At 44.3% G+C, this 25263-nt stretch overlaps 1 protein-coding gene across 2 annotated transcripts in view; it reads left to right on the forward strand.

Moving 5' to 3' along the window:
- The window catches only part of PHEX (phosphate regulating endopeptidase X-linked), a 267193-nt gene that overhangs the window by 230646 nt on the left and 11284 nt on the right, over window positions 1-25263 (forward strand). For both annotated transcript variants that reach the window (XM_081946240.1, XM_081946241.1), the window contains one exon: window positions 9560-9614. In XM_081946240.1, the coding sequence (XP_081802366.1) occupies window positions 9560-9614 (55 nt within the window). The remainder of the gene's footprint in view (window positions 1-9559; window positions 9615-25263) is intronic.

Below are 25263 nucleotides of genomic sequence, written 5' to 3' on the forward strand. Positions count from 1 at the left end.
AAAGGAGAGATTAGGCCAAAGCTTATCCCCTCGAGTGAACAATGGAATGCCAAGCAGCCTTTGAGAAACATAAGCAGCTGTTTGCAGCCAAGCCCATCCTTAAATGGATGTCCCCTTCGTAGTCTAGGCTGATGCCAGTGACATAACTGTGGGGGATGTGCTATTACAGGCACATGCTGCTGGGGCCTTACAACCCTGCACTTACACCTCCAGGAAATTAACTGAAACCGAAAGGAGATGGGCAATATGGGAGAAGGAAGCATTTGCTGTCTGATGGACCCTATTAACTTGGAGGTATTTCCTCAAAGAGGCAAAACACCCTTTTGAGGTGTGGACTGACTATAAAAACCTGGAAGCCCTAAAAATGCCTCCAAAACTGTCACTCAAGCAAATTTGTTGGGCGCAACACTTTAAACATTTTAATTTTTCCTTGCACTACCTTCCTGTGGGGAAGAACTTTATTGCAGATGCTTTATCTAGATTGGCCCAGTACAATAATGCTTGGCCAGAAGTAATCCACCCAGTTATCCCCTCCAAGCAACTGGCATCTCGGTGGTCACCAGAGCCCAGGAGAAAGTGGACCTCAACCTTACCAGTGACTTAAGCAAGGAGTTGAAAGGAGCGCTGAAAAGTGATGACTGGTTCCTGTCCTGCTCAAACAAGTGCACCATGTGAGGTGGCCTCGCATGGATTGGTGCTAAGCTATGCTGTATATCCCAGCCAGTCTTAGGGGGACTGTGCTGCAACAAGCCCATGATTTGAAAGCTGCTGGGCACTTTGGCTTCGTGAAAACTTTACACCAAGTCAAATGGCAGTTCCGGTGGCCCTCAATGAAAAAGGACATAGAAACCTATGTGGCCAGTTGTCCTCTGTGTGCTTCTGCCCAGAGCTCCCCTGGGAAGTCTGCTGCACTCCTCCGAAGTATTGCCATTCCTAGTGCCCCATGGAAGGAAATATCCATGGACTTCATTGTTGAACTACCTGAGAGCGGGGGGAACACAGTCATTTGGGTGATCACTGACTTATTTTCCAAGCAGGTGCACTATGTATCCTGCCCTGAGATCCCTTCCACAACAATGCTCACCAAACTGTTTATCCAATATGTGTATAGGTTACACAGGGTTCCTGACCACATCATTTCAGATAGGAGAGTACAATTCACCTCCCACTTCTGGAGGGAGTTCCTGAAGTTGTTAGGCTCCACCCAGGGTCTAAACTCCATCCACCACTCCCAAACTAACAGGACCTGTGAACATGAGAACTTGGTTCTGAAACACTACTTCAGGTGCTATGTAAACTACTTTTTTACAGGACAATTGGGCTGACTTGCTGTCTTTTTGGAGGTTGTTTACAATAACTCGATCCACAGTAGCACCGGCTTCACCCTGTTTAAAGTTGTTTTTGGTCGGATTTCGTACCCATTCCAGAACTGCCCCAGGGGAAAACCCAGATCCCTTCCTTAACGGAATGGATGAAACAGCTTCAATGTATTTGGCCCATTACCCGTAAGGCACTAGACAAGGTACATCAAGCCCACAAAAGGCTGACAAGAAAAAAGCTATATTGAAAGGGTTCCAAGTAGGGGACAGGGTCTTCCTATCTACAAAGTACTTACAGACCACCCAGAAATCAAAGAAACTGGGACCTTTCTCTATTGTTGGGATTGTAAATCCGGCCACAGTACAGTTAGAACTACCCCAAACTCTTAGACGGATCCACTCTGTGTTTCATGTTAGCTTGTTGATACCTGAGCAAGTATCTCCTCTTCAACCAGACCAACCTGCCCCTCCATGTCCCCTCCTCATTGAAGGTGAACAAGACTTTGAGGTCAAGAAATCCTGGACTCCAGGAAGCATAGGGGGAAAGTACAGTATATGGTGGCTTGGAAATATTTCCCTCCCTCACAGTCTGAATGGATGAACACTTGGGATGTCTGAGCCCCTAAATTCCTACAACTGTTTCACAATAAATACCCTGACAAGGCTTAATGTTTTTACTTCCCTGTATGGTAGATTGCTTCTATCCTATTTCATTTTACTTTTTTTCCTTAGGTCTAATGCCCCTACTGCAAGAAGACCAAATGTCAGCTGGATCTCCAGCATGGGTTTTCCCTTTGATGCTTGCTTGCTATCGGCTGCCATATTAATGGGGAGAGGGTATGGTATTGGGGTTTGGGAAGTGAGCTGGTGTGAAGAAGGCCCTTGTGAACAAACAGGGAGGTTTGCTCTCACTTACTTTTACTTTTATTTGTGCTTATAGACCGCCCCCTCTCCCAAAAGGGACTCGGGGCGGTGTACAGTCCATACAAAAATACATCACACGAATAGTTAAAAATTAGATAGTTAAATTATTAAATAGATATAGATATGGAGGAGGTTAAAAAGAACTGTACAGCTAAGTAAAGTGTCTAAAATATAGTTTTAAAAACCCCTAAAAAATATCCCATAAATTAAATTTAAAAACAATTCCCCTAAAATACCAGTTAAAAATATATCTGCCGGGAGGTAAAAGTTACGAATGTGCCAGGCCAGCTAATCGGAACAGGTGAGTCTTCAATTTTTGTCAGAAGGAGCGGAAGTCGGTGGTGGTTCTAATGTCGGGGGAGAGGTCATTCCAGAGGGTTGGGCCCATCACAGAGAAGGCCCTACTCCTTGGTGTCGCCCGTTGGCATTGCCTAGTGGACGGCACCAGGAGAAGTCCCTCCCTGTGAGAGCGGATTGGCCGCAGGGATGTGTGTGGCAGGATGCGATCCCGCAAATTACTATGCTGCTAAATGAAGTTGTTTACATCCAGTTAAGGCCAACCATCAGAGGTGGGTTCCTACTGGTTTGGACTGGTTCAGCCAAACTGGTAGTGCTAATTGGGCCTCGTTCACCAAACTGGTAGGGATGGCAAGCTGGCCACGCCTCCGAACAGGTCCTCTGATCACCTTCTGAGGAGCCTGGCCGAAGTTTAGCTCGCTGATGCATCAGGACTCCTGATGATAGGATGCGGTCCTTCAGGCACTTATCTTGGCCTCCTATTAGCTCCAGCCCCACCCTCCGCCTCAGTGAGTGGCGCACAAAAGTTTGGCCAGGCTTCTCAAGAGACAGAGTTTGCAGGAGGCTGATCTAGGGGCTGATGGTTGTAGCACAACCCTGGCTGAAATGGCAACAAAGCTAGGTTCGTCTCCCTGACCCAACAGCTGGAAAAGGGGGTGGAGAGAAACAGTCCCATTGCCAAGGTACACGCAGGTCAGAGTGGGGGGGGGGAGAGAAATTTGAATTCAGTCTGCTGGTGCAGCACAGGGCTTTGGGCAAAAGTGGAGGAAAGGACCTTGCTCCTGTTCTCTCCCTACCCATCTAGGTTGATGCAGGCAGAAGCTCACATTGCCTTTTGCAAGCTGGCTGTCAGTGAAGCTGGGTGCCAGTGAGGACTGGTTTTTTCCTAGGTTTGTCCAGCTGTCAGGGGGGAAAATGGACAGGGCCGGGGGCCTGGGGAGGAAGCCACCCCCCCCAACAGAGCTATGCAAAGCTATGTAAAAAGCCAGCCCTCACCAGCACCCAGCTTCACCAACAGCAGCCTTGTAAAAGGCAATGTGGCTCTGCCTGCAGTCAAGCTAGCCTGGGGAGGGGGAGCATGAGCAAGCACTGAGGAGACCACGGGAGGAAGGAAGCCAGGCAAATGCATGGGGGAGGGCATCCACAGCATGCTGTAGTACATGTTCTTTCCCTCAGCCTATTTCTTTTGAAGTGCTCCGATAGGCTCCCCTCCAGATTCTCTGCCTCTCCTGTCTCCCCATTAATCAGCCTGCCAGCAGGTGAATGGGTGGGCTTTAGTGTGTTCCAGGCATTTCCTACCTGAACGGCATGCTGCATTTGCAATGGGGGTGGTGTTTGGGGAAGGCAGCGGGGGAATGGAGGTGGTGGCAGAGGAGCCGCTTTGAAGCCATTGCTTTTTGCAGGGTGGAGAATCTCCCTCTATTCTATTCTATTCTATTCTATTCTATTCTATTCTATTCTATTCAAATCGTCTGGATTATTTTGTCATATTTGGCTCAAACCTATCTAAAACTGGCAAGCTGCCCCCTCCTCCTTTTCTTCTGATGTCTATTGGTGTTATCCAAATTTCCACAGTTTTAATAGTAATTAAAAATAGCGTCAATATTTTCTGTGTGCAATGGACTTCTTTACCAGACATGAGAAGTTATGGCAAATATTCTGTACTTATTGCAAATGAATGTGAATGTGTGTGTTTGTGTGTGTGTGTTCAGACCAGATGTTTCCACTCCTTTTGTGTGTCAATGTGTGTATATTTATATGAATACAGATATTGAGCAGCAAATAGTGACCTCATTTATCTTTATTCAGTTTGGGGCTGAAATAGTAATTGTAAAACTTGTATTATTAGTAATGAGTAATCTGATGTCTCTAACAGAAAGGAAAATTGCCAGAAAGGAGAAGGGATTTACTAGGACAAGGCTGTCATGCAGAGGAAGGCAGAGATAGTCCTTGACTTGTGACCAAAATTGAGCCCAAAATTTTGGTTGCTAAGCAAAAACGTTATGAACTGAGTTTTGTCATATTTTCACCACATAACAGTCATGTGCAAGCTAGGGAATAACATATGAAGGCATGTGTAATGTTCTAATGTACAGAAGTTATAGTTAAATGTGTGGCCCAAAATGGACTCTGGGTGTGTTTTTCCAAATGCAGTAAGTGAGGTTGAATGTGTATAGTTTTAGAAGAGCTCTGTGTATGTTTGTGTGTATATACACATACAGTATATATAGTAGCAAAAAAGTAGTAACAAAAAAAATTCTGTATCTTTTTGTGTACCTATACACACTCTATACTATGTAATATATATGTAGACATATGGCATATATACATAGGATTAAATAGTATATTTTGGATGTTTAGTAGTAAATAAATAGATAGAGAAATTGTATCTCATAGGCCTTTGAGGTGAGGAGAGGCCAGGCAAGGCATCCCTTGATGTGAGTGATGTCAAGTTGGCCACGTCTACCCAGTCACATGACCAACCAACTACGCCCACTCTGTCACATGACCAACCAGTCACATGGCCATGAAGCCACGCCTGTCCATTCACATGACCAACAAGCCATGCCCACCATCACATGACCATCAAGCCACACCCACCAAACAAGCCACATCCACAGAACTGGTAGTAAAAAAAATTGAAACCCAAACTTGCCAACCATCCTGGAACTCCAGATGGATGAAAACACCTGAAGATGTGCCCCACAGGAACACTATGTGGGATGAGGATTGGACATTCAGCCTGGGTTCCTGGGCAGAGGAATTTGTGGAAACTTTCAATATGTAACTTTCGTGCCTTTTAGCTCAGATCTTGCTTTTCTTTCTTTGCTATCATTTCAAACTCAGTAAAAGTACCACTTCTCTACTTCAATGGAGTTGTGGGGTTTCTTTTTTGGGCTTTGATGGAGGCAGGCCAGACAGGGGCACTCGTTCCTCAACTTACAACAGTTTATTTAGTGACTATTCTAAGTTACAGCACTGAAAAAAGTGATTTATGACCGTTTTTCATATTTACAATCATTGCAGCATCTCTGTGGTCACAGGATCAAAATTCAAATGTTTGGCAACTAACTCATATTTAGGATAGTTGCTGTGTCCTGGGCTCATGTGATCACTTTGTGCAACTTTCTGAAAAGCAAAGTCAATAGAGAAGCCAGAGTCACTTAACAACCATGCTACTAACTGAACTACTGCAATGATTCACTTAACAACTGTGGCAAAAAAGGGCAAAACTCACTTGACAAATCTCTCACTTAACAACATAAATTTTGGGCTCAATTGTGGTACTAAGTCGAGGACTACCTGTATTTTAATAGAAAAATCCTTCCTAAAGATCTTGGAGTGGGGGCTGTTTTCATCCTCTCCAAGCTCCTAGAAAGCCTCTGGAGCCCGGGGAGAGTGAAAAAAGAGCACCAAAGGCAGGGGGTTTGCTGGTCTCACACGCTTGTGCATAGAGGGGGGAAGCATGTGCATGTGTGGCATGCCCATGCATGCCCCCCTGTGCTCTCTCTGCTTTTGGCACGTGAGCCAAAAAAGGTCCAGCATCACTGCTATAGATGTATTTTCATGGACACTGAAAGGAGGAAATGGCTTGAATGCTTTACTCCAGAGTGTGACAATGAATGGAAACTGAACAAAGAGAGAAGCAACCTAAAACTAAGGAGAAACTCCTTGACAATGAGAACAATTAACTAGTGGAACTGCTTGTCTCCAGAAGTTATGGGTGCTCAATCACTGGAAGTTTTAAAGAAAAGTCTGTACAGCCATTTCTCTGAAATGGTATAGGGTTCCCCCCGCCCAGGTCCTTTCTAAGTGTTATTCTGTTATTCTGACACCGTTCCCAGGACCTCTACTCAGATTTTGGCATTCTCAGTTTTCCTGCCTGAGCAGGGGGTTGGACTAGAAGACCTCCAAAGTTCCTTTCAACTCTGTTATTCCTGAGCTAAATAGCTAAGAGTTGAAGAGCTGCCTCTTGACATTCATTTTTATAAGATTTTTAAAAACCTGAAGTTGAAAGTTCTTCATGTCTCCTTACCTTGAAGACCCAATTTGCTCTGGGAGGGTGGGTAGATGTTCTGGGGCTGTACATGTACACCGCAGTGGAGCAGCAGTCTTTGCCCCAGCACAGTGTATCCCCTGAGGGCTGCCCTCTGACCCACTGGCCAGCCTGGCCCAGAAGCAGCGCGTCCCTTATCATGGGCTGGATGCGGGCAGCAGGACCCAAGGTGGAGTGGAAGGCAAGTGGGCAGCAGTCATCCAAAGGCCCCATGGAAGTCAAGTGTGCCAGGCCCAAAAGGTGAGCGAGCCTTACCATGTCTCCCCAAGGAGGCTCTTTGGCTGAGTGCAGCAGGTCTCCCTCCCCCGCCGCCACCATCGGCCTTACCTTCTAGATCTTCCACATGTCCCTGCCAGCCTGAATACTATGCCCTTCAGATCCCAACGGAGCCAGCGCGTGGCTGCCTGTGAAGGTAAGGCTGATAGCAGGTGGCCCTCGGGGGAGACACCACACTGGAGCTGAGACTGCTGCTCCACTGTGGTGCATCCCCTGGATAACTGCCCGCTCTTCCTGAGCACTGGCAGGTGCTGACCCCATTGGTATCTGAAGGGCAGGACACTCAGGCTGGCGGAGGCACATGGAAAGTCTGCAGCCCCTTGAGGCCTTTGGGACAGTCGCAGATCAGATTGTCCAAGGCTTTGCTTCCCAGGATGTGCCTCAAGAAGTGGGAGGAGGTTGAAGGAGAGGAATAGATTGAGGCCTCGGGAAGCAGTAAGAGGAAAAAGGGTGAGAGAAATGGGAGGCTTTGGATATAAGCACCTGTCCCAACCCCGCTTCCCTGAGAGGTCGCTTGCCCAGCTATGCTTATTTCTGCCTCGAGGCTTCTGCTGCTGAAGCGGGTGGGGCAGAGCAAGGGATGGGTCCATGTTGGCAGCTTAGCCAGCCAGATGAGTCCGGGGATGGTTGGGTGGGAAGCTAGCTAGGCTGCAGCCAGTGCTGTGTGTGGGATGGGGCCGTGCTGATGGCAAAGCCAGTCAGGCAAGCTCTGGGGACTGTGAGGGGTGTGTGTGCATCAAGCTTTCGGGATGGTAGGAAGGCTTCGGCAAGTCCCGGGGATGGTGCCCCCCCGCCGGCAAGCTCCAGGGATGTGGGAGGGCTCTGAAAAGCTCTGGGAATGGTGGGGGCCCTCAAGCAAGCTTCAGGGATTGTGGTGGTGGGGACTAGCACGACTCACAGGCTTACCTGTAAGCAGGCAGATCAGGGCCGCTCAATTGGGGTGCAGGCACCATGTGGGAAGGCAACTTAGAAAGGCAAGCTACAGAGCAGAGACTGTGCGCATGCACAAGCGGGACCCAATGGGCTGCATAGGAAGTGAGGAGTGACTGGTCGGGGAGAGTGGCGAGCGGGTGGGTGGGGCTAGCAGCAACCAGGTGACTGGGTGGGTGGGGGTGGGGCCAGCCAGAGGTGGTATTTGGCGGTTCTATGAACCAGTTAAAATTTCTGCTACCGGTTTACCCGAACCGGTCCAAACTGGCTGAATACCACCTTTGATTCTACTCCAGTATGGGGGCACATAGGTTAGTTGCTGTTAATGGTTAACATTATTTTGGCTTGGAAATTAATCTTAAATTATAGTTGTGGTTGTATACTGTTCTGATTCCATGAGAATGGAATGGTGTAGAAATTGAGTGAAGTAAATAAATTGGAACATTAAAAGTAAACACACAAACAAACAAAAGTTTTCTAAAAGTGTGTTTGTTCTAAGCTGCCCCAAACTGTTGGAGGCAGAAGGCTTTCCTCCTGGTCTTCTACATTCCTGGAATTACCATTTCATCTGTACTGTATAAGAACTTTGGAGGATACGCAGAGCTGGTAAAATAGCTATACAGTTTGCTTAAATGAGCTTTAGCAATAGCAATAATACTTAGCCTTATATATCATTTCATAGTGCTTTACAGCCTATCTCTAAGCAGTTTACAGAGTCAGCAGTTGAATAAAGTCAACTCAGATATAACAATATCTTCATTCTAGCTTCCTCTACAAAACTATCTGATTATATTTTGCCCAAAGGCTATGCCCCTTGCAAGCATTAATTTAGGGTTTTTAAAAGGAACATTTAAATAAGATGTGGTAAAGCTTTATTTACAGGTTTATCCAGTCATGTTTTGAGTATTTCCTTTTTATTTTTTTTCCTCATGGAAATGTTTATTCTCTCCTTCCCTGTTTATTAAAGCTTCTACCTAATGTTTCTGCTATATATTTCTTAGTATTTAAGGTTTTTGGAAATTATTTGCAGTTTTTGTTGTTCTAGGCTGTCTCTTATATTTCTACTGTAATTCCTAGGCTTTCTTTGTGCTACCTATATAAGCATCTGTATAAAACAATGTTATATAAATAGCTTAGTTTGGCCACCCAGGCCTGATGAGAATTGTAATTTCGATTTTTAAGTCACAAAATTTATTTATTTATTTTAGAATATTTATATGGCTGCCTGACTCGCTCTCATGACTGAGCAGCTTACTAAAATAAAAATTCAATAACAAAGCAATAAAAAGCAGTTACCCTCCACCCTTTTATATACTTTTATATTGTAATACTTTAAATAAAAAGCTGGTCAAAACACTATTTATATATTCCTAGGTTAAGTAAATGTATCCAAGTTGTGCATAGGAGATTGTTTTGATAATGTGACACAATTTAAAATTGTTTAGTCATCAGGACCAAATTTGGATTATAACCTGACCCTCCCAATAGAATGACTACACAAGCCAGTTCTGAGATATAATGGTTGAATGCTTTAATTTTAGCTGTGAGGAAGGAAGGGCTTCCTATGAAGATATACAATGCTTCTGACTGAGATTCATTATTTAAATTGTTTACATTCATTGTTTAAACCATTAGACTAAGTGTTGCCCTTGTGTGCAGAAAGTATCAGATACTCTATCTTGTCTAAATCTCAGACTTCTTTATTTGGTGAGACTGAATTCTTTCTTCTTTTCTTCCTCTTCTAAAATCACTATAGGGTTTCCAGCAGGAGAACTCCAGAAGCCTTTCTTCTGGGGAACTGAATATCCTAGGTAAGAAGTATTTTTATGTGAAATATTAATAAAGTCAAATACATGAAATATTATTAAAAGTTTTAGCACACTTATTGAAGCAAGAAACTGGAAACCTAAATATATGTGCAATTAACCATGTTCTATTAGCTTTAACTTTTGGGGCATTGTAAATATAGATCAATACAAAAACCTGCTTTCTTGAGAATACCTATTTATTTTTTTGTTTTGTTTATTTTCAGTTCATTAGAGATATGTACATGCATTCTGCCCTCTTTCATTCATCCTCATGCACTTTTTAACAGGTGATCAAACAGTAAATGCAGAAAAGGAGTTCTCCCCATTTTTGCTTTACTGAGGTTTTCTTTACAGAGCTTATCAATAGCCTCCATTCCTTCCCTGTGTATTTAAATACTATGTTATAAAATGAAAGGTTGCAGGCAGAGATGAATTAAGTATTCCTGTTCATGTATTGCAATAAATACTTTTAGAAAACTAACTACTGTTAGCCATGGATCCATGTAGAAGCTGCTAGTTTTCACACATATAAAACAAAACAAAACAAAAAACCTATTAATGTTAAATATGTCTCTAGAATTTAAAACACACAATTCCTATTTATGACATTAGAAATAGTTCTTAGGTTCCACTTTTTTATTTTAATATTTTTAATAATTGTTACAATTATTCCCCCACAAGATTATTTCCCCCATAAATTCTTTATATCATCAGAATTTGCCTCCTTATAATCTCAATGGAAATTGAATTATAAAGTAGAAAAGCTGAGTATCTCTGAGAATCTAGTTCTCAAATCATGAAATGTGACAAGAACTAGATTCCAGAAAATAGAAATTTAAGATCTTTTGCCTGGGTCAAAGTTTGATACCATGTTTCCCTGAAAATACGACATGTCCTCATAATACAGCCATGCCACATTTTTCTGGTGGGCAAAAATATAAGTCCCCCCCGCATATAAGCCCCCTGGACAACCTCCCACCTCCGGCCAGGGAGAGCGCCACTCACCAACCTAGCAGTATCCCCAAGGTGCCAAGCTGCAGGAACCTGGGGGAAGGCAAAGGTGATTGCATTGCTTGGCGCCTTCGGGATACCACTAGGTTGGTGAGCGGCACTGTGCCCAGCTGAAGAGACGAGTTGCCGGGTAGCTGCTCTCTTGCGAGCGGGCTCCCAAAGAGCCAGGCACAGCCTCATGGGCAAATGGCCATAAAATGACCACGCTCATGAGCAGCCACCCAGAAAACCCCCTTTGCAGCCGGGCACAGCGCCATTCACTGACCTAGAAAGCCACGTGAGTGCCTGTTCGCTACCGCCCGGCTCCCGCGGCTTGGCGCCTTCCAAATCCCAGTGAATGGTGCTCTGCATGGCTGGAGAGGAGGATTGCGCGAGCGGCTGTTCCACTCTCACTCACCCACCTCCCAATGCATGGCCCAGCTCTCATTACGGAGCCAGGGCACCTCCGGCTTCCAACCCAAGTCTTTCAGCTGCTCTGGGCACACGCTCTATGGTTGTACACTCTGCAGGCAGCTGGCCCAAAACCATAGGGCGTGCGCCCAGAGTGGCCACTTCCGAAAGACTCAGGTTGGAAGCCATGGAAAAAGCCAGGCTGGGATGGCGGCGGCGGCGGAGATGCCCTGGCTCCGTAATGAGAGCTGGACCATGCATTGTGAGGCTGGGAGGTGGGTGAGCGAGAGCGGAACAGCCGCTCGCGCAACCCCCCCTCTCCAGCCATGCAGAGCACCATTCACTGGCATTTGGAAGGTGCCAAGCTGTGGGAGCCAGGCAGCTGTGAACAGCCGCTCACGCAGCTTGGCGAGACCCCTAGGTCAGTGAATGGTGCTGTGCCCGGCTGCAAAGGGGGGTTGCCAGGTGGCTGCTCATGAGCGTGGTCGCTTCATGGCTGTTGTGGTGCACTGCTGCGACAGCGCAACACAGCCATTCGCCCATGAGGCTGTGCTCGGCTCTTTGGGAGCCCACTTGCAAGAGAGCAGCCACCCGGAAACCCCAAAACAATAAACCCTCCCCCCATAATAAAGCCCAAGCCATATTTTGTAGGTAAAAAGAAAATAAGATCCTGTCATATTTTCGGGGAAACATGGTAGTTACTGGTCTTTGAAATCCTTGTAGAATCCATAGGATTCTTATCTCATTATAGGATTTGTGTTGTGAAATCAACATTTATTGAGAATGTATGCACTGAAATTAAAGTGTTAACTGCTACTTATACATTAGTGTGTTTATTAATTAAGAAACCAAAAATAAGGAATTATATATTTATGATGACATTTTGTGGAGGAAGCTATTTGTTTTTTGTTTGTTTGTTTATCCATCCCATTCCCTAACCATATCAAACTATATTTGAGATTGTTCCATTGCTGAAGGCTTATTCCATGTCAATAACCATTTTCAAGACCAAGCATCATCAACAACAAGAACACTATTGATAATGGAAAATGTTCTTGCTGTTTGCACCCATAACCAATGGAGAACCAAAAACCTGCATACATGCTCTTACCACTATATTAACTCAGAACTGCTGAACTAGTGTATAAAATTCAGCCACTATTTCCTGAGCCTTTTATTAGATCAATTCCTAAGTTATTTTGGAGGGGTCCTTGGTGCTCTCTGAGCTTGGTTGTTTTCTTGCAGAATTTTCATTTCCCAAACTAGGTAAATCATCCGTGCTAGTGTCCTACCACTGATTATGTTACCTAGTTTGGGTAATAAAATGTCTGCAAGAAAACAAGCAAGCTCAGAGAGCACCAAGGACCCCACATTTCAACCCTGAACTACAAATATTCTCCTTTATTGGTAAGTTATTTCCAGTGACGTGCGGTGAGGGTTATGGCTGGTGAGGCTGGTGACGTCATCAGGAAGGCGGGGAATGGGACCACGTGTGCAGGAGGCTGAGGCAGCCTCAGCCTCCAGCACACATGGTCCCATTCCCCACCTTCCTGAGTGAACATTAAGGGGACCGCGGAGTGCACTGATCCGCGTAGCGTTGCTTCCTCCACTGGTGCCAGTCCCTTCCCCCCCACTCCTTCCAGTTCTCCCACCAACCCAAAGCCCGATCCCCAGCTCCCTCGGGCCTTCTGCATCCCCCTAACTCCTCCTGCACGGCTTCTTCTGCGTCGTCACCTCAGCGAAGCCCTGCCTTGGCAGCCAGCAAAAGACCCGTCGGCTCCCGGGAATGGCCCCACATCAAACGAGAGACTCACCTACAGGGCGGGCCTTTCCCGAGCTGCCGACTCCGAGAAAAAAATCGGCGTGAGGGAAGGAGATGCACAAAATGGGGGCAGGAGCTTCCCAGGGGTGTGGGAGAGGAGGAGGAAGAAGAAGAGCCCATCCAAGGCTTGCAGCCGCCGGCATCCACAAACGCGGGCCCGTGGCGGTGGGTTGCTTTGCGTTTGCTTCCTAAAGACCCGAGAGGCGGCGGGCCGGCTGTGTGGTTGTCAAGCAGCTTCACCAATCTCTGCCCAGGAAAAGCGGCTCCGGCAAGGCTTGAGCGGGGTGAATGGGAAAGCAACGAAAGGGGCTGCGCTTTCACCACGCTCAAGCCTTGCCGCCTGCAGCCACCGCCCGCCCTCACTGCCCCTTTCGTTGCTTTCCCGCCCGCCCTCGCTGCCCCTTTCGTTGCTTTCCCATTCAGGCGGCTGCTCTTCCCATTTCCCATTCAGGCGGCTTCCCATGCAGGCGGCAAGGCTTGAGCGGGGTGAAAGCACAGCCGCCTGAATGGGAAAGCAACGAAAGGGGCAGCGAAGGCGGGCAGTGGCTGCAGGCAGCAAGGCTTGAGCGGGGTGAAAGCGCAGCCCCTTTCGTTGCTTTCCCATTCAGGCAGCTGCGCTTTCACCCCGCTCAAGCCTTGCCGCCTGTATGGGAAGCCGTCTGAATGGGAAATGGGAATGGGAAAGCAACGAAAGGGGCAGTGAGGGCGGGCGGGAAAGCAACAAAAGGGGCAGCAAGGGCGGGCGGTGGCTGCAGGCGGCAAGGCTTGAGCGGGTGACAGTGCAGCCGCCTGAATGGGAAAGCAACGAAAGGGGCAGCAAGGGCGGGCGGTGGCTGCATAGAGGAGCTCCAAGGAGCTGTGTTTCCCAGGCGTTGGTTGGTGGTAGCTGGACCGGAGCCCAAGTCAACATGAAGGGGACCTTTTTCCCCCATTTGTTTTCTTTTTATGATGAGAGCTGTGAGGCTCTGCCTCCCCTGCCTCCACTGACCGCACATCACTGATTATTTCTTCTTTTCACTAACATTCCTTCTTCCCCTAGATTTATATCTCATTCTGATATCAATGCTCATATTTTTTCACCAATTCTGCATTTTTTAAAAATAAAAACCACCCAATTCCTCTGCTTTCTGTTAGTTTTTCTCTAACAGCTATCTCTCTCAAACAGACTGATCTTTTTTTAAAAAAAGAAAGTAGATGGATGTCAAACTCGATTGCATCACGTGATGTATCATTATGTATCGTGACATTTTGGTCTTTGCAGAGCTTGGGTGGGCCTGGCCTGCACGTGACACATCCAGCCCACTGACAGCCAGTTTGACATCCTTGCTGTAGGCATTTTTAAGCTGACAATTTTAAGTGTTTGTGAATATCTTATCATCCTGTATTTGTGCATACATAGTTAAAAGTTTCATTGCTTAAAGTTTATGTAAATAATATACTGGTAATGTTGTGTTATTTTTCCACTATTGCTGAGTGCCTGAGGAACAATGGATAGAGATTTCACTCCTTTTTGTATTCCAGACACAATCCTTGATATTATCAAAAAGTTTAAAAGCCTTACTTTTAAGATTGTATTCTGTATCTGATGTCTCACCTGTCTTCAGTACAATATAAAATAATAAACTTGTCATAGAATGGGATACTTCCATTCTTGAAATGTATAATTTTAACCTCAGTCTTGTAATGGAATTTATCAGAGATAAAAATAAAATCTGTAAGAATTATTTTATGACATATAAATGAGCTTTTGGGGAGGATGGAATAAAATAAATATACTGTAGGTTTTGGATAGGATTTAGAGGGCAATTACCATGTTATGGATTGTTAAATGAAAGTTTCTTTGAAAATCTGCAGTGACATTGATGGAGTGTTGTTATAGTAAATTCAAAATAAACATGGGGGATTCTGATTTTGTGTTGAACTACAGAGTCAGTGGAGAAAAGATATAACCTTTCCTCCCTCCCCATTTTGGTCCTGTGGGTGGTGTGTTGAATAGGAAACATAATTTCAATAAGAAGAGGTCTTCCTTGGCATTAATCAAAGTTTCTTCTTCAGTGAATTTTCTCCCCCCAAAAAACAAGACACAGAACAGGACAATGGCATCGCCCTCCTCCCTTACATCAAAGGCACCACAGATAAAATCAGCAAAATTCTCCACAAGCACAATATCAGGACAGCCTTCACCACTGTCCAAAAAATAGCCAACATCTTAAGAAACCCCAAAGACAAAATCCAGCTAGAAAACCAAGGAGTCTACAAAATACCATGCAAAATCTGCCCAGCAATATATATAGGACAAACAAACAAGCAGTAAGAAAAAAAGAAAAAACTTCCTCCCTTTTCCAGCACCTTAAAGCTACAGGACATGAAATCAACTTTGAAGAAGCCAGGTTAATCTCCAAAACAGAACACCTCAACAAGAGAATAATTATGGAAGCCATCGAAATAGAGAAACACCCCAACAACATGAATAAACGTGATGATACCTCCCGCCTACCAAACATCTGGAAACCAGCCCTAGCCAACAAACGAACACCACCCACCACCCAAGCCATTACAATACAAAACAACAATGCACACACAGCCAGCACCAATCAGCACCAATCTACCAATCATGATACAACCACACAACCAATCATTCCACTTACTGAAACAAAGCCAGCACCCCATCCCCTCCCACCAAGATTTACAGAAAGACGGCAGCTCCGTTCCCATTTTAAGCCCAAGCTATATATATATTAGGAGAATAAATGCATGCATCACAGAACACAAGAACACAGTAAGAAAAAAAGAAAAAACTTCCTCCCTTTTCCAGCACCTTAAAGCTACAGGACACAAAATTGATTTAGAAGGAACCAACTTAATCTCCAAAACTGAACACTTCAACAAGAGAATAATTATGGAAGCTATCAAAATAGAGAAACACCCACACAACATGAATAAACGTGACGATACCTCCTGCCTGCCAGACATTTGGAAACTAGCCCTAGTCAACAAACGAGCCCCACCCACCACCCAGGCCGTTACAACACAAAACAACAATGGACACACAGCCAGCACCAATCAGCACCAATCTACCAATCATGATACAACTACACAGCCAATCAATCCACGTACTGAAACAAAGCCAGCACTCCACACACCTCCACCAAGTTTTATAGAAAGACGGCAGCTCCGACAACGCTTTGCTCACACAAACATGAAGCCAAAAACATCAGCCTAAAGATGGCGGGTGAGACCTAGCTGAAACGTTGCCAAGACAATCACAATCTTACATGGGAAAAGACCCGAATACAAGAAGACCAGCATACCTATACCCGTGAAAATCTACGAAAATCTGCCTGTCTGTCTGTCTGTCTGTCTGTTTGTTTATTTGGATTTATATGCCGCCCTTCTCCAAAAGGACTCAGGGCGGCATACAACATTAAAAAACACACATCCCAAAAGTTAAAAAAAAAATTAAATCCATATCCAAAAAAAGAAACCAATTTTTTAAAAAAACAATACGTTTAAAATAAGTTAAAATTAACAGGCCAAGCCGGCTTGCTGGAAAAGCCAACTTTTTAGGGCGCATTGGAAGGACTGGAGGTCGGGGATTATGCGAAGCTCTGGGGGCAGCTCACTCCAGAGGGAAGGCGCTCCCACAGAGAAGGCTCTCCCACTGGGGGTCACCAGCCAACACTGCCTGGCCGATGGCACCCTGAGGAGGCCAACTCTGTGGGATCGTACTGGACGGTGGGAGGCTACTGGTGGCAGTAGGTGGTCTCACAGGTACCCTGGGCCTAAGCCATGGAGTGCTTTAAAGGTCATAATTAATACCTTGAATCGCACCCGGAAAACAACCGGCAACCAGTGCAGGCCGCCTAAAAGGGGTGTAACAAGGGAGCACCTAGGTACCCCCATAACAACCCGCGCGGCCGCATTCTGGACCAGCTGAAGCCTCCAAGTGCTCTTCAAGGACAGCCCCATGTAGAGAGCATTGCAGTAGTCCAGGCGAGAAAGGACGAGGGCATGAATGACTGTGCACAGAGCATCCCGATCCAGGAAGGGGTGCAACTGACGTACCAGGCGAACCTGCTAAAAGGCCCCCCTGGTCACGGCCGTCAGGTGTTCTTCTAAACTAAGCCGCGTATCCAGGAGGACTCCCAGATTGTGAGCCTTCTCTGAGGGGGCTAAAATTTCTCCCCCTATCATCAAAGATGGAACAAGATGTACAAATCGGGATGACGGAAACCACAGCCACTCAGTCTTGGAGGGATTGAGCTTGAGCCTGTTCCTCCCCATCCAGATCCGCACAGCCTCCAGGTATCGGGACATCACGTTGAGGGCATCGTTTGGGTGGTTTGGGAAAGAGATGAAAAGTTGGGTATCATCAGCATATTGATGATACCATACCCCAAAACCACGGATGATCTCGCCCAGCGGTTTCATGTATATGTTGAACAGGAGGGCTGAAAGAACCGACCCCTGGGGCACCCCACAAGTGACACGCCTGGGGGTCAATCTCTGCCCTCCAATCAACACAAACTGCGACCGATCCAACAGGTAGAAGGAGAACCACCGTAAAACAGTCCCCCCCACTCCCAACCCCCCGAGTCGTTGCAGTCGGATACCATGGTCGATGATATCGAAAGCCGCCAAGAGGTCTAATAGGACCAGGACAGAGGAACAGCCAGTGTCCCGGGCCCGCCAGAGATCATCGACCAATGTGACCAATGCCGTCTCCGTGCTGTACCCACGCCTGAAACCCGACTGAAACGGATCCAGGTAGACAACTTCATCCAGGTACTGGGGAAGCTGACGTGCTACCACACTCTCGACAACCTTTGCTACAAAGCGAAGGTTGGAGACCGGACGATAGTTGGCTAAAGAAGCTGGGTCCAGGGAAGGCTTCTTGAGGAGGGGCCTCACCACCGCCTCCTTCAAGGCAGTGGGAAAGAACCCCTCTCTCAATGAAGCGTTGGTAATCACCTGGAGCCAGCCTCGTGTCACCTCCCGGGAAGCCGAAACTAACCAAAAGGGACACGGGTCCAGCACACAAGTGGCAGCACTGAGTCTCCCCATAATCCTGTCCATGCCTTCGGGGGTCACAGGGTCAAACCCATCCCAGATTGTCTCCTCAAGATTCATCCCCGTCGACTCGCCCGAATCTACCCAGTCAGAGTCCAAGCCTGTCCGGATCTGAGCGATTTTATCCTGCAGATACTGAACAAATTCTTCAGCCCTACCCTGCAAGGGGTCTTCCCCAGTTCCTATCTGTCTGTCTGTCTGTCTGTCTGTCTGTCTGTCTGTCTGTCTGTCTGTCTGTCTATATCAGTGGTGGGTTTCAATTTTTTTTACTAACTATTCTGTGGGTGTGGCCTATTTTGTGGGCATGGTTTAGTGGTCATGTAACTGGGTGGGCATGGCCAACTTGATATCACTCACCAGGAGATGTCATGGATTGGGTAAAATGTGGTGAAGTTCACTTAACAACGCTCTTGCTTAGCAACCAACATTTTGGGCTCAATTGTAGTCATAAGTCAAGGACTATCTCTGCCTTCCACTGCATGGCAGGCTTGTTCTAGTAAACTCCTTCTCCTTTCTGGCAATTTTCCTCTCTGTTAGAGGTATCAAAATAATCCAGACAATGTAAGGTTTCCTGCTGCAGCAGGGGATTGGACAAGATGACCTCTGAGTAGCCTTCTAGCCCTAAATTGCTGTGCTGCATTTCTTTCCTTCCTTCCTTCCTTCCTTCCTTCCTTCCTTCTTTTTCTTTCTTTCTTTCTTTCTTTCTTCTTTCCCTCTGTGGGAAGCAACCAACCCCTCCCAAATAAAATATTACTCCCAGAAAGGCTCATTCCACATGCCTGCCTGATAGATAATGAGATAAGGAGCCTATAGAAAGTTTGGCTCCATTCACAAGCAAGGAATTAGCCAAACCCTTTTAGAAACACAAAGTCCATATTGCACAAACCCCAAAACTTCAAAAACATAGAATCATATAAGAATCCTACCTTTTATCCAGTTTGTTGTTCGGTTGACCCAAAAACAAACTGCTGAATGTCACTTTGCAAACTTCCTATTTCAATTTAAAGCAGGTTTCAATTTAAAGTTTGCAACATTAAGACTTGTGGACTTCAACTCCCAGAATCCCACAGCCAGCAAAGAAACCTTGGCAACTTTAAAACTTGTGGAGTTAACTTCAACTCCCAGAATGCCACAGCCAGACATGCTCAGTTCCGATTAAAGCAACATAATTTTTTTCTACTTTGCTGAATCCCGGTTAAAAAGTGAGATTCCTTCTTTCTTTTTATTTTTTTCTTTCTCCCTTCCCTTCCCTTTCTTACTCTCTCTCCCCCCCGCCCTCTTTTAGTTTTTAAAACCTCTTTTCCTTTCCTGAACCGGCAGGGGAAAAGGGCTTAAAAAAGGCTTCTGATGGAGGTTCGGGGGCATGGCCAAGCCACCATTACTACTGGTTTGGTCCAGATTTTCACTACCTGTTCTGGCGCACTTCTGATTTTTATATATTTGTGTGTGTGTGTGTGTGTGTATTGTAATGAAATGTACATTATATTAATTATGTTATTGCATAGCATTGCATTACATTTTCTGTTCCGTCCTGTCTGATTCTTGAATACTACCTGGACAAGTCCAGCAGTTTTCTTGTCAAGGCTTTTCAGAAGTGGTTTGCCATTGCCTCATTCCGAATCTGATTCTGCCTGCTGGTAAGTGACTGGGTTTTATTTTTCTTTATGCTCTTAATTTTTTTAAAGGATATTTTATTTATTGTTTGTAGATTTTTTTTAAAATGGATTTTAGAGAATGTTTTTTTATTATTATTACTAGGCCTAAAACAGAGCCTTGGGTTACTCCACTGCATGGAGGGAAGTATGCAGTGGAGTACCCCAAGGCACTGTTTTAGGCCCAGTACTCTTCAACATCTTCATCAATGATTTGATGAGGGAATAAATGGGGAACTCATCAAATTTGCAGATGACACCAAGCTAGCAGGAATAGCCAACACTCCAGAAGACAGGCTTAAGATACAGAAGGATCTTGACAAACTTGAACATTGGGCACTATTTAATAAAATGAAATTCAATGGTGAAAAGATTAAGGTTCTACATTTAGGCAAGAAAAATGAAATGCACAGATACAGTATAGGTGGTACCTTGCTCAATAGTAGTAACTGTGACAGGGATCTTGGAGTCCTAGTGGACAACCATTTAAATATGAGCCAGCAGTGTGCAGCAGCTGCCAAAAAAAGCCAACACAGTTCTAGGCTGCATAAATAGAGGGATAGAATCAAGATCACGTGAAGTGTTAATACCATTTTATAATGCCTTGGTAAGGCCACACTTGGAATACTGCATTCAGTTTTGGTTGCCACGATGTAGAAAAGATGTGGAGACTCTAGAAAGAGTGCAGAGAAGAGCAACAAAGATGATTAGGGGACTGGAGACTAAAACATATGAAGAATGGTTGCAGGAACTGGGTATGTCTAGTTTAATAGAAAGAAGGACTAGGGGAGACATGATAGCAGTGTTCCAATATCTCAGGGGTTGCCACAAAGAAGAGGGAGTCAAACTATTTTCCAAGGCACCTGAGGGTAGAACAAGAAGCAATGGGTGGAAACTAATCAAGGAGAGAAGCAACTTAGAACTGAGGAGAAATTTCCTGACATTTAGAACAATTAATCAGTGGAACAGCTTGCCTCCAGAAGTTGTGAATGCCCCAACACTGGAAGTCTTTAAGAAGATGTTGGATAGCTATTTGTCTGAAACGGTATAGCAGGCATGTCCAAAGTGTGGCCCGGGGGCCAAATGTGGCCCGGGGGCCAAATGTGGCCCTTTTTCAAATTTCAAGCAGCCCGCAGCCTCTTCTCCCCACTGGAGTTATTTGTTTAGTCTTTCATAAAATACTGTATTTTTCGAAGTATAAAGACGCATCTTTTTCCCCTCAAAAAAGAGGCTAAAAATCTGGATGCATCTTATATACTGAATACAGCATTTTTTTGCCTCCCAAAACTGTGCCCCCTTCACCAAAATGGCTGTGCATAGCCTTTAGGAGGTTTTCAGAGTGCTCCTGGGGGCTGTGGAGGGCATAAATGAGCAAAAACCAGGCCATTTTTTGCTCAACTTTGCCCCCCCTAGCCCCCAGGAGCACTCTAGAAGCCTCTTAAAGGATATTCATGCCCTTTTAAAAAAAGGCCCATTTTCGTGAAAAATAGGCCATTTTTGGGATAGTGCAAAAACTTTTTTTTTAATTTGCCTCTTCAAAATCTTGGTGCGTCTTATACTCTGAAAAATGCGGTAGTCAATTCGCATTTAATGTTAAGGGTTCAAAGAATGTCAGGCTGAATGATCGGCTCCATACATTTTCACCTCACCAAATCTGGCCCTCCTTGCAAAAAGTTTGTACACCCCTGCGGTATTGGGTTTCCTGCCTAGGCAGGGGGTTGGACTAGAAGACCTCCAAGGTCCCTTCCAACTCTGCTATTGTATTGTATTGTATTTATTGTTTGTAGAATATGTTTTTTTAAAATTTGTTTTTAGGAAATGGTTTTTTTGTTTATTGTTTTCAAAAAATGTTTATTACAAGAAATGTTATTGCTTTTTGGAAATGTTTTATTTGTGATGCAATATGTTGCTTTTAAGTGTGCAGGTTAGTGCATGGTTTGAGAGATTTTGTGTGAATTCACTACAGAAATAAACACAAAATCTCGCAAAGCTGCCTTGCACCAACCTTGCCTGCCCATAGAAAAGCACTTATAGCAGCCACTTTGAGACACATAATTTATGTGCCTCAAAGTGGCTGCTATTCTATGGGCAGGCCAGGTTGGTGCAAGGCAGCTTTGCGAGATTTTGTGTGTTTCTGTGTGATACCTGGTTGTTGAAGTAATTGTGAAATGGTTGCTTCTTGCAGCAATAACCTTTTATGTGACTCTATGGCTATTTTTATATGTTGAGTTGTGTGCTGCTTTGTGAGCTCCTGCAGCTTGATGGGTTTTGATGGTGTCTGATTGCCCTGCTTTTGTTTTCTTGTTTTCCTGGATTAATCTTGGTCCCAGGTCTCTTGTCTTTCCCAACCTGGGGGTTAGTTCTGCCTGGAAACAGGAAAAGGGGAGTTCCAGGTGAGCTATTTTTTAGCCTTTTTCTTAATGGGTGTACTTAAAATTTACCTTTCAGCTGGTGTTTTTGTCTGGTGGTTTCTGGTTCTGTGAGAGGGGGAAAACTGATTTCAACTGTAGTCTTTTGGGGCAAAACTGTTATTCTTTTGATATTTTCCTGGCACTGGTGTGTGTTTGTGTGTGTGTGTGTGTGTGTGTGTGTGTGTGTGTGTGTGGTATGTCCCACAGTTATCTACACATTAATAATGATCAAGTACTACTAATATTTGCTTTCCTTACATAATTGGTGTTTTCTTTCATACTTTTAGATTTCTAACTTCTGTTTCCGTTAGTTAGCCATTGATAAAATAAATTCCATGTGAAAAAGTATTCGAAACCTTTTTGATTTTAATTGTCAATTTATTCATTCCTGCACATTCTAATATTTATTCATTTTCATATCTTTGTTTTTCCACTGTTGTGCAAACACAATTCCAGCAGCTGTTAACATGTGTAAAATTAAATATGTATTGTATTCCCTTTGAAATACCCAACAAAATATTTCTGGTTTTAAATCCATATCTTGCTTTACCATTGTTTCTAACCATGACACCACTAACTCTTGAATAGCTACTTGGACTGACCTAAGTACTGAACCTAATTCATATATTCCTGTTTTTTGAACTGAGGAATAAATTTCAGAAAAAGAAATCTGTATTGCTCTGTGAATCTATCTATGACATTCATTCTTCTTGATCTAACTTCTTAGATGAAAAACTATATATTTCCTGTTTGTTGGGGGACATCCTTCTTGAAAAGACTTGTACATTGCTGGGTAAAAACAGATCCCTTCTGTTACCTGTAGTCCTCAGCTTACAACCACAATTGAGTCCAATATTGTTTTATTTCTTTTGCAGTTAGTATTATTTAACAGGATGAAGAAGAGGCAACAGAGTATGACTGCTTTCTTCTCCAAAAAACCAAGAGAGGAGCAATCAGCTGATCCACAATTGTCACCAACACCACCAGCAGTGCCAGCAGCAACACCACTAGAGCCAGCACCAGCACCAGCACCAGCACCAGCACCAACACCAACACCACTTGAAGTTGGAGAAAGCAGCAAGTCCATCTCCTCCACTGAAGTTCCAAAACTTCCTGACTGCTGGAGTTTGCAGCAATACAGAAACTTCCAAGACAAGTATGATGGACTGGCAGTATCCAACAAAAAGTTATGTTGTGAGTACTGTGCAAAACCTGTGTTCTCATTAGAGAAGGGTATTCATGTTTCTAGAGAGTGGAAAAAATTCCAGATTGAGGCTGCAGGGACAACTAAGGAGAATCAGCAATCATCTCTGAAAAAAAAAATGAAGGAACATTTTCAATCAAAAGCACACCATATTTGTAAGAGAACAGTAAACAACGGGAGCAGGATGCTTTACCCAAATCCATAGATAAGTCAACTGACATACATTTATCCAGTACTAGCAAAATATTTTTTACTGTTTACAATCTGGCACAAAGATGCAAACCATTCTCAGACATCGAAGGGCAGGTAAATTTGCTAACTGCGATTAGAGTAGATGTGGGAGTAGGCTTGCATTTGCAGAGATCTGCAGTGAAAATAGTTGAATTCATTGCAAACGAAATTAAAACCACCGTGTTTTCCAGCATTATTGCAAAGAATCTAAAGGTATGTTTTGTAATCGATGAAGCCTCAATGCTATCAATGAAAGCAGTTATGATAGTTTTTGTTAACGTTGAAGATTCAGAATGCCCAGCAACCATTTTCGTTCAGGTGTTGGATTTAGAGAAACAAGATGCTGAGACCATATGTTCTGCAGCGATGGGAAGCTTACGTAAAGTTAGGTTTACCATTGAATATCTGCAGAAGAATTTAATAGCTTTCTGCTCCAATGGTGCCAACTTTATACTTGGGATAAAATCTGGAGTCAGCACCAGAATACTTCAAGACTTTCCAAACATTGTAATCTGACACTGCTTGAACCACCGCCTCCAACTTGTGCTGGATGATGTGATAAAAGAAATCAAGCAAGTCAACCACTTCAAGATATTCCTTGATAAGATACACACCACTGTCCAGAAATCTTGCAAGAGCCAGAATACCTTTTCCAAATCTCTGAACAACTGGGCATTGAAATTGTGAAGATTGGCAGAGTTTTGGGACCAGGATGGGCTGCCTGTAGTCAACCATAGCTTTCTGGCATGCTTATCCAGGACTATATCAGTTTTTTCTGGGCAATGAAAGATTCCAAGGCATGGCTTCCCATTTTGAAAATTTAAATTTTTTGAAGGATTTGGCCCTCATGATTGATATTCTAAATGAGATTTCTCTTCTGTCAAATGCCCTGCAGGGGAGAAACACAGATATCATCAAGGCCGAAAAATTAGGATTGCGATCAATTAAAGCATTTGAAATGCTTAGATGGGAAAAGGGTCCATATGAAAAAATGGTTGACACAATGCTAACTTCAGAAGCCTTCAAAAACATAAAATTAGTTCCAAATCAACAATTTGTTGCCGTTCCTCGTGAAAACCTTTTGGCAAGCATCATCACCAATTTGAAGAAAAGGCTGGTGGATTGCAACCATCTAAAAACAGGTAGCCAATTGCCAGATGCAAACAAATTACACTTTATCACATATTTGGAGCCAGATTACTGGAACATTGAAGACGTAGTCATTCCATGGGCAGAAGCAGAGGCAGCATTGATTGAATTTGGTGAAATTTTTAATTATGAAATTGATTTGAACAACTACAGAGATTTTTTGCAAAATGTGATCAAAGATCTAAAGACCTACAAAATTCCTGACAGTATCAAAAAAACTAGAGATATTGTCAGGACAATTGCTGTTAATTCAGCAGAGGTGGAAAGGGGGTTCTCAAAAATGAACCTCATATGTTCAGAGCAAAGAACCCATCTAATTGTTACAAACATTAGTAATCTGATGACGATAAGCATTGTTGTCATGCCTGTTGAAAGATGGGACCCAATTCCTGCAGTGTAAAAGTGGCTCAGAGCACACCATCACACAGCTGATGATCCACAAGTAAAGACCAAAAAAGCACAACTGAGGAGTCTGGGAACCACAGAACAATCTGGAAACATCTTCAACCACAAAACCAATAACACAAGTAAGTACTTGAGTGTATCTTTTTCATTGTCTTATTCTTATGTAAGGTGTAAGTGCATGCAATTAAAGTCTTCCTTTCTGTGTCTCTTCTTTGTGCAGGTTATTGGAACAAGGTTGTGAGATGGTGGTGTAGAAGACTGGCAAGGCAGTCATCTTTCCTCTCTAAGTAGCTGTTTTTTATTGTTT

The sequence above is a fragment of the Natrix helvetica genome (assembly GCF_964273705.1).
Source record: "Natrix helvetica genome assembly, chromosome: 3".
NCBI classification, from domain to species: Eukaryota; Metazoa; Chordata; class Lepidosauria; order Squamata; family Natricidae; genus Natrix; species Natrix helvetica.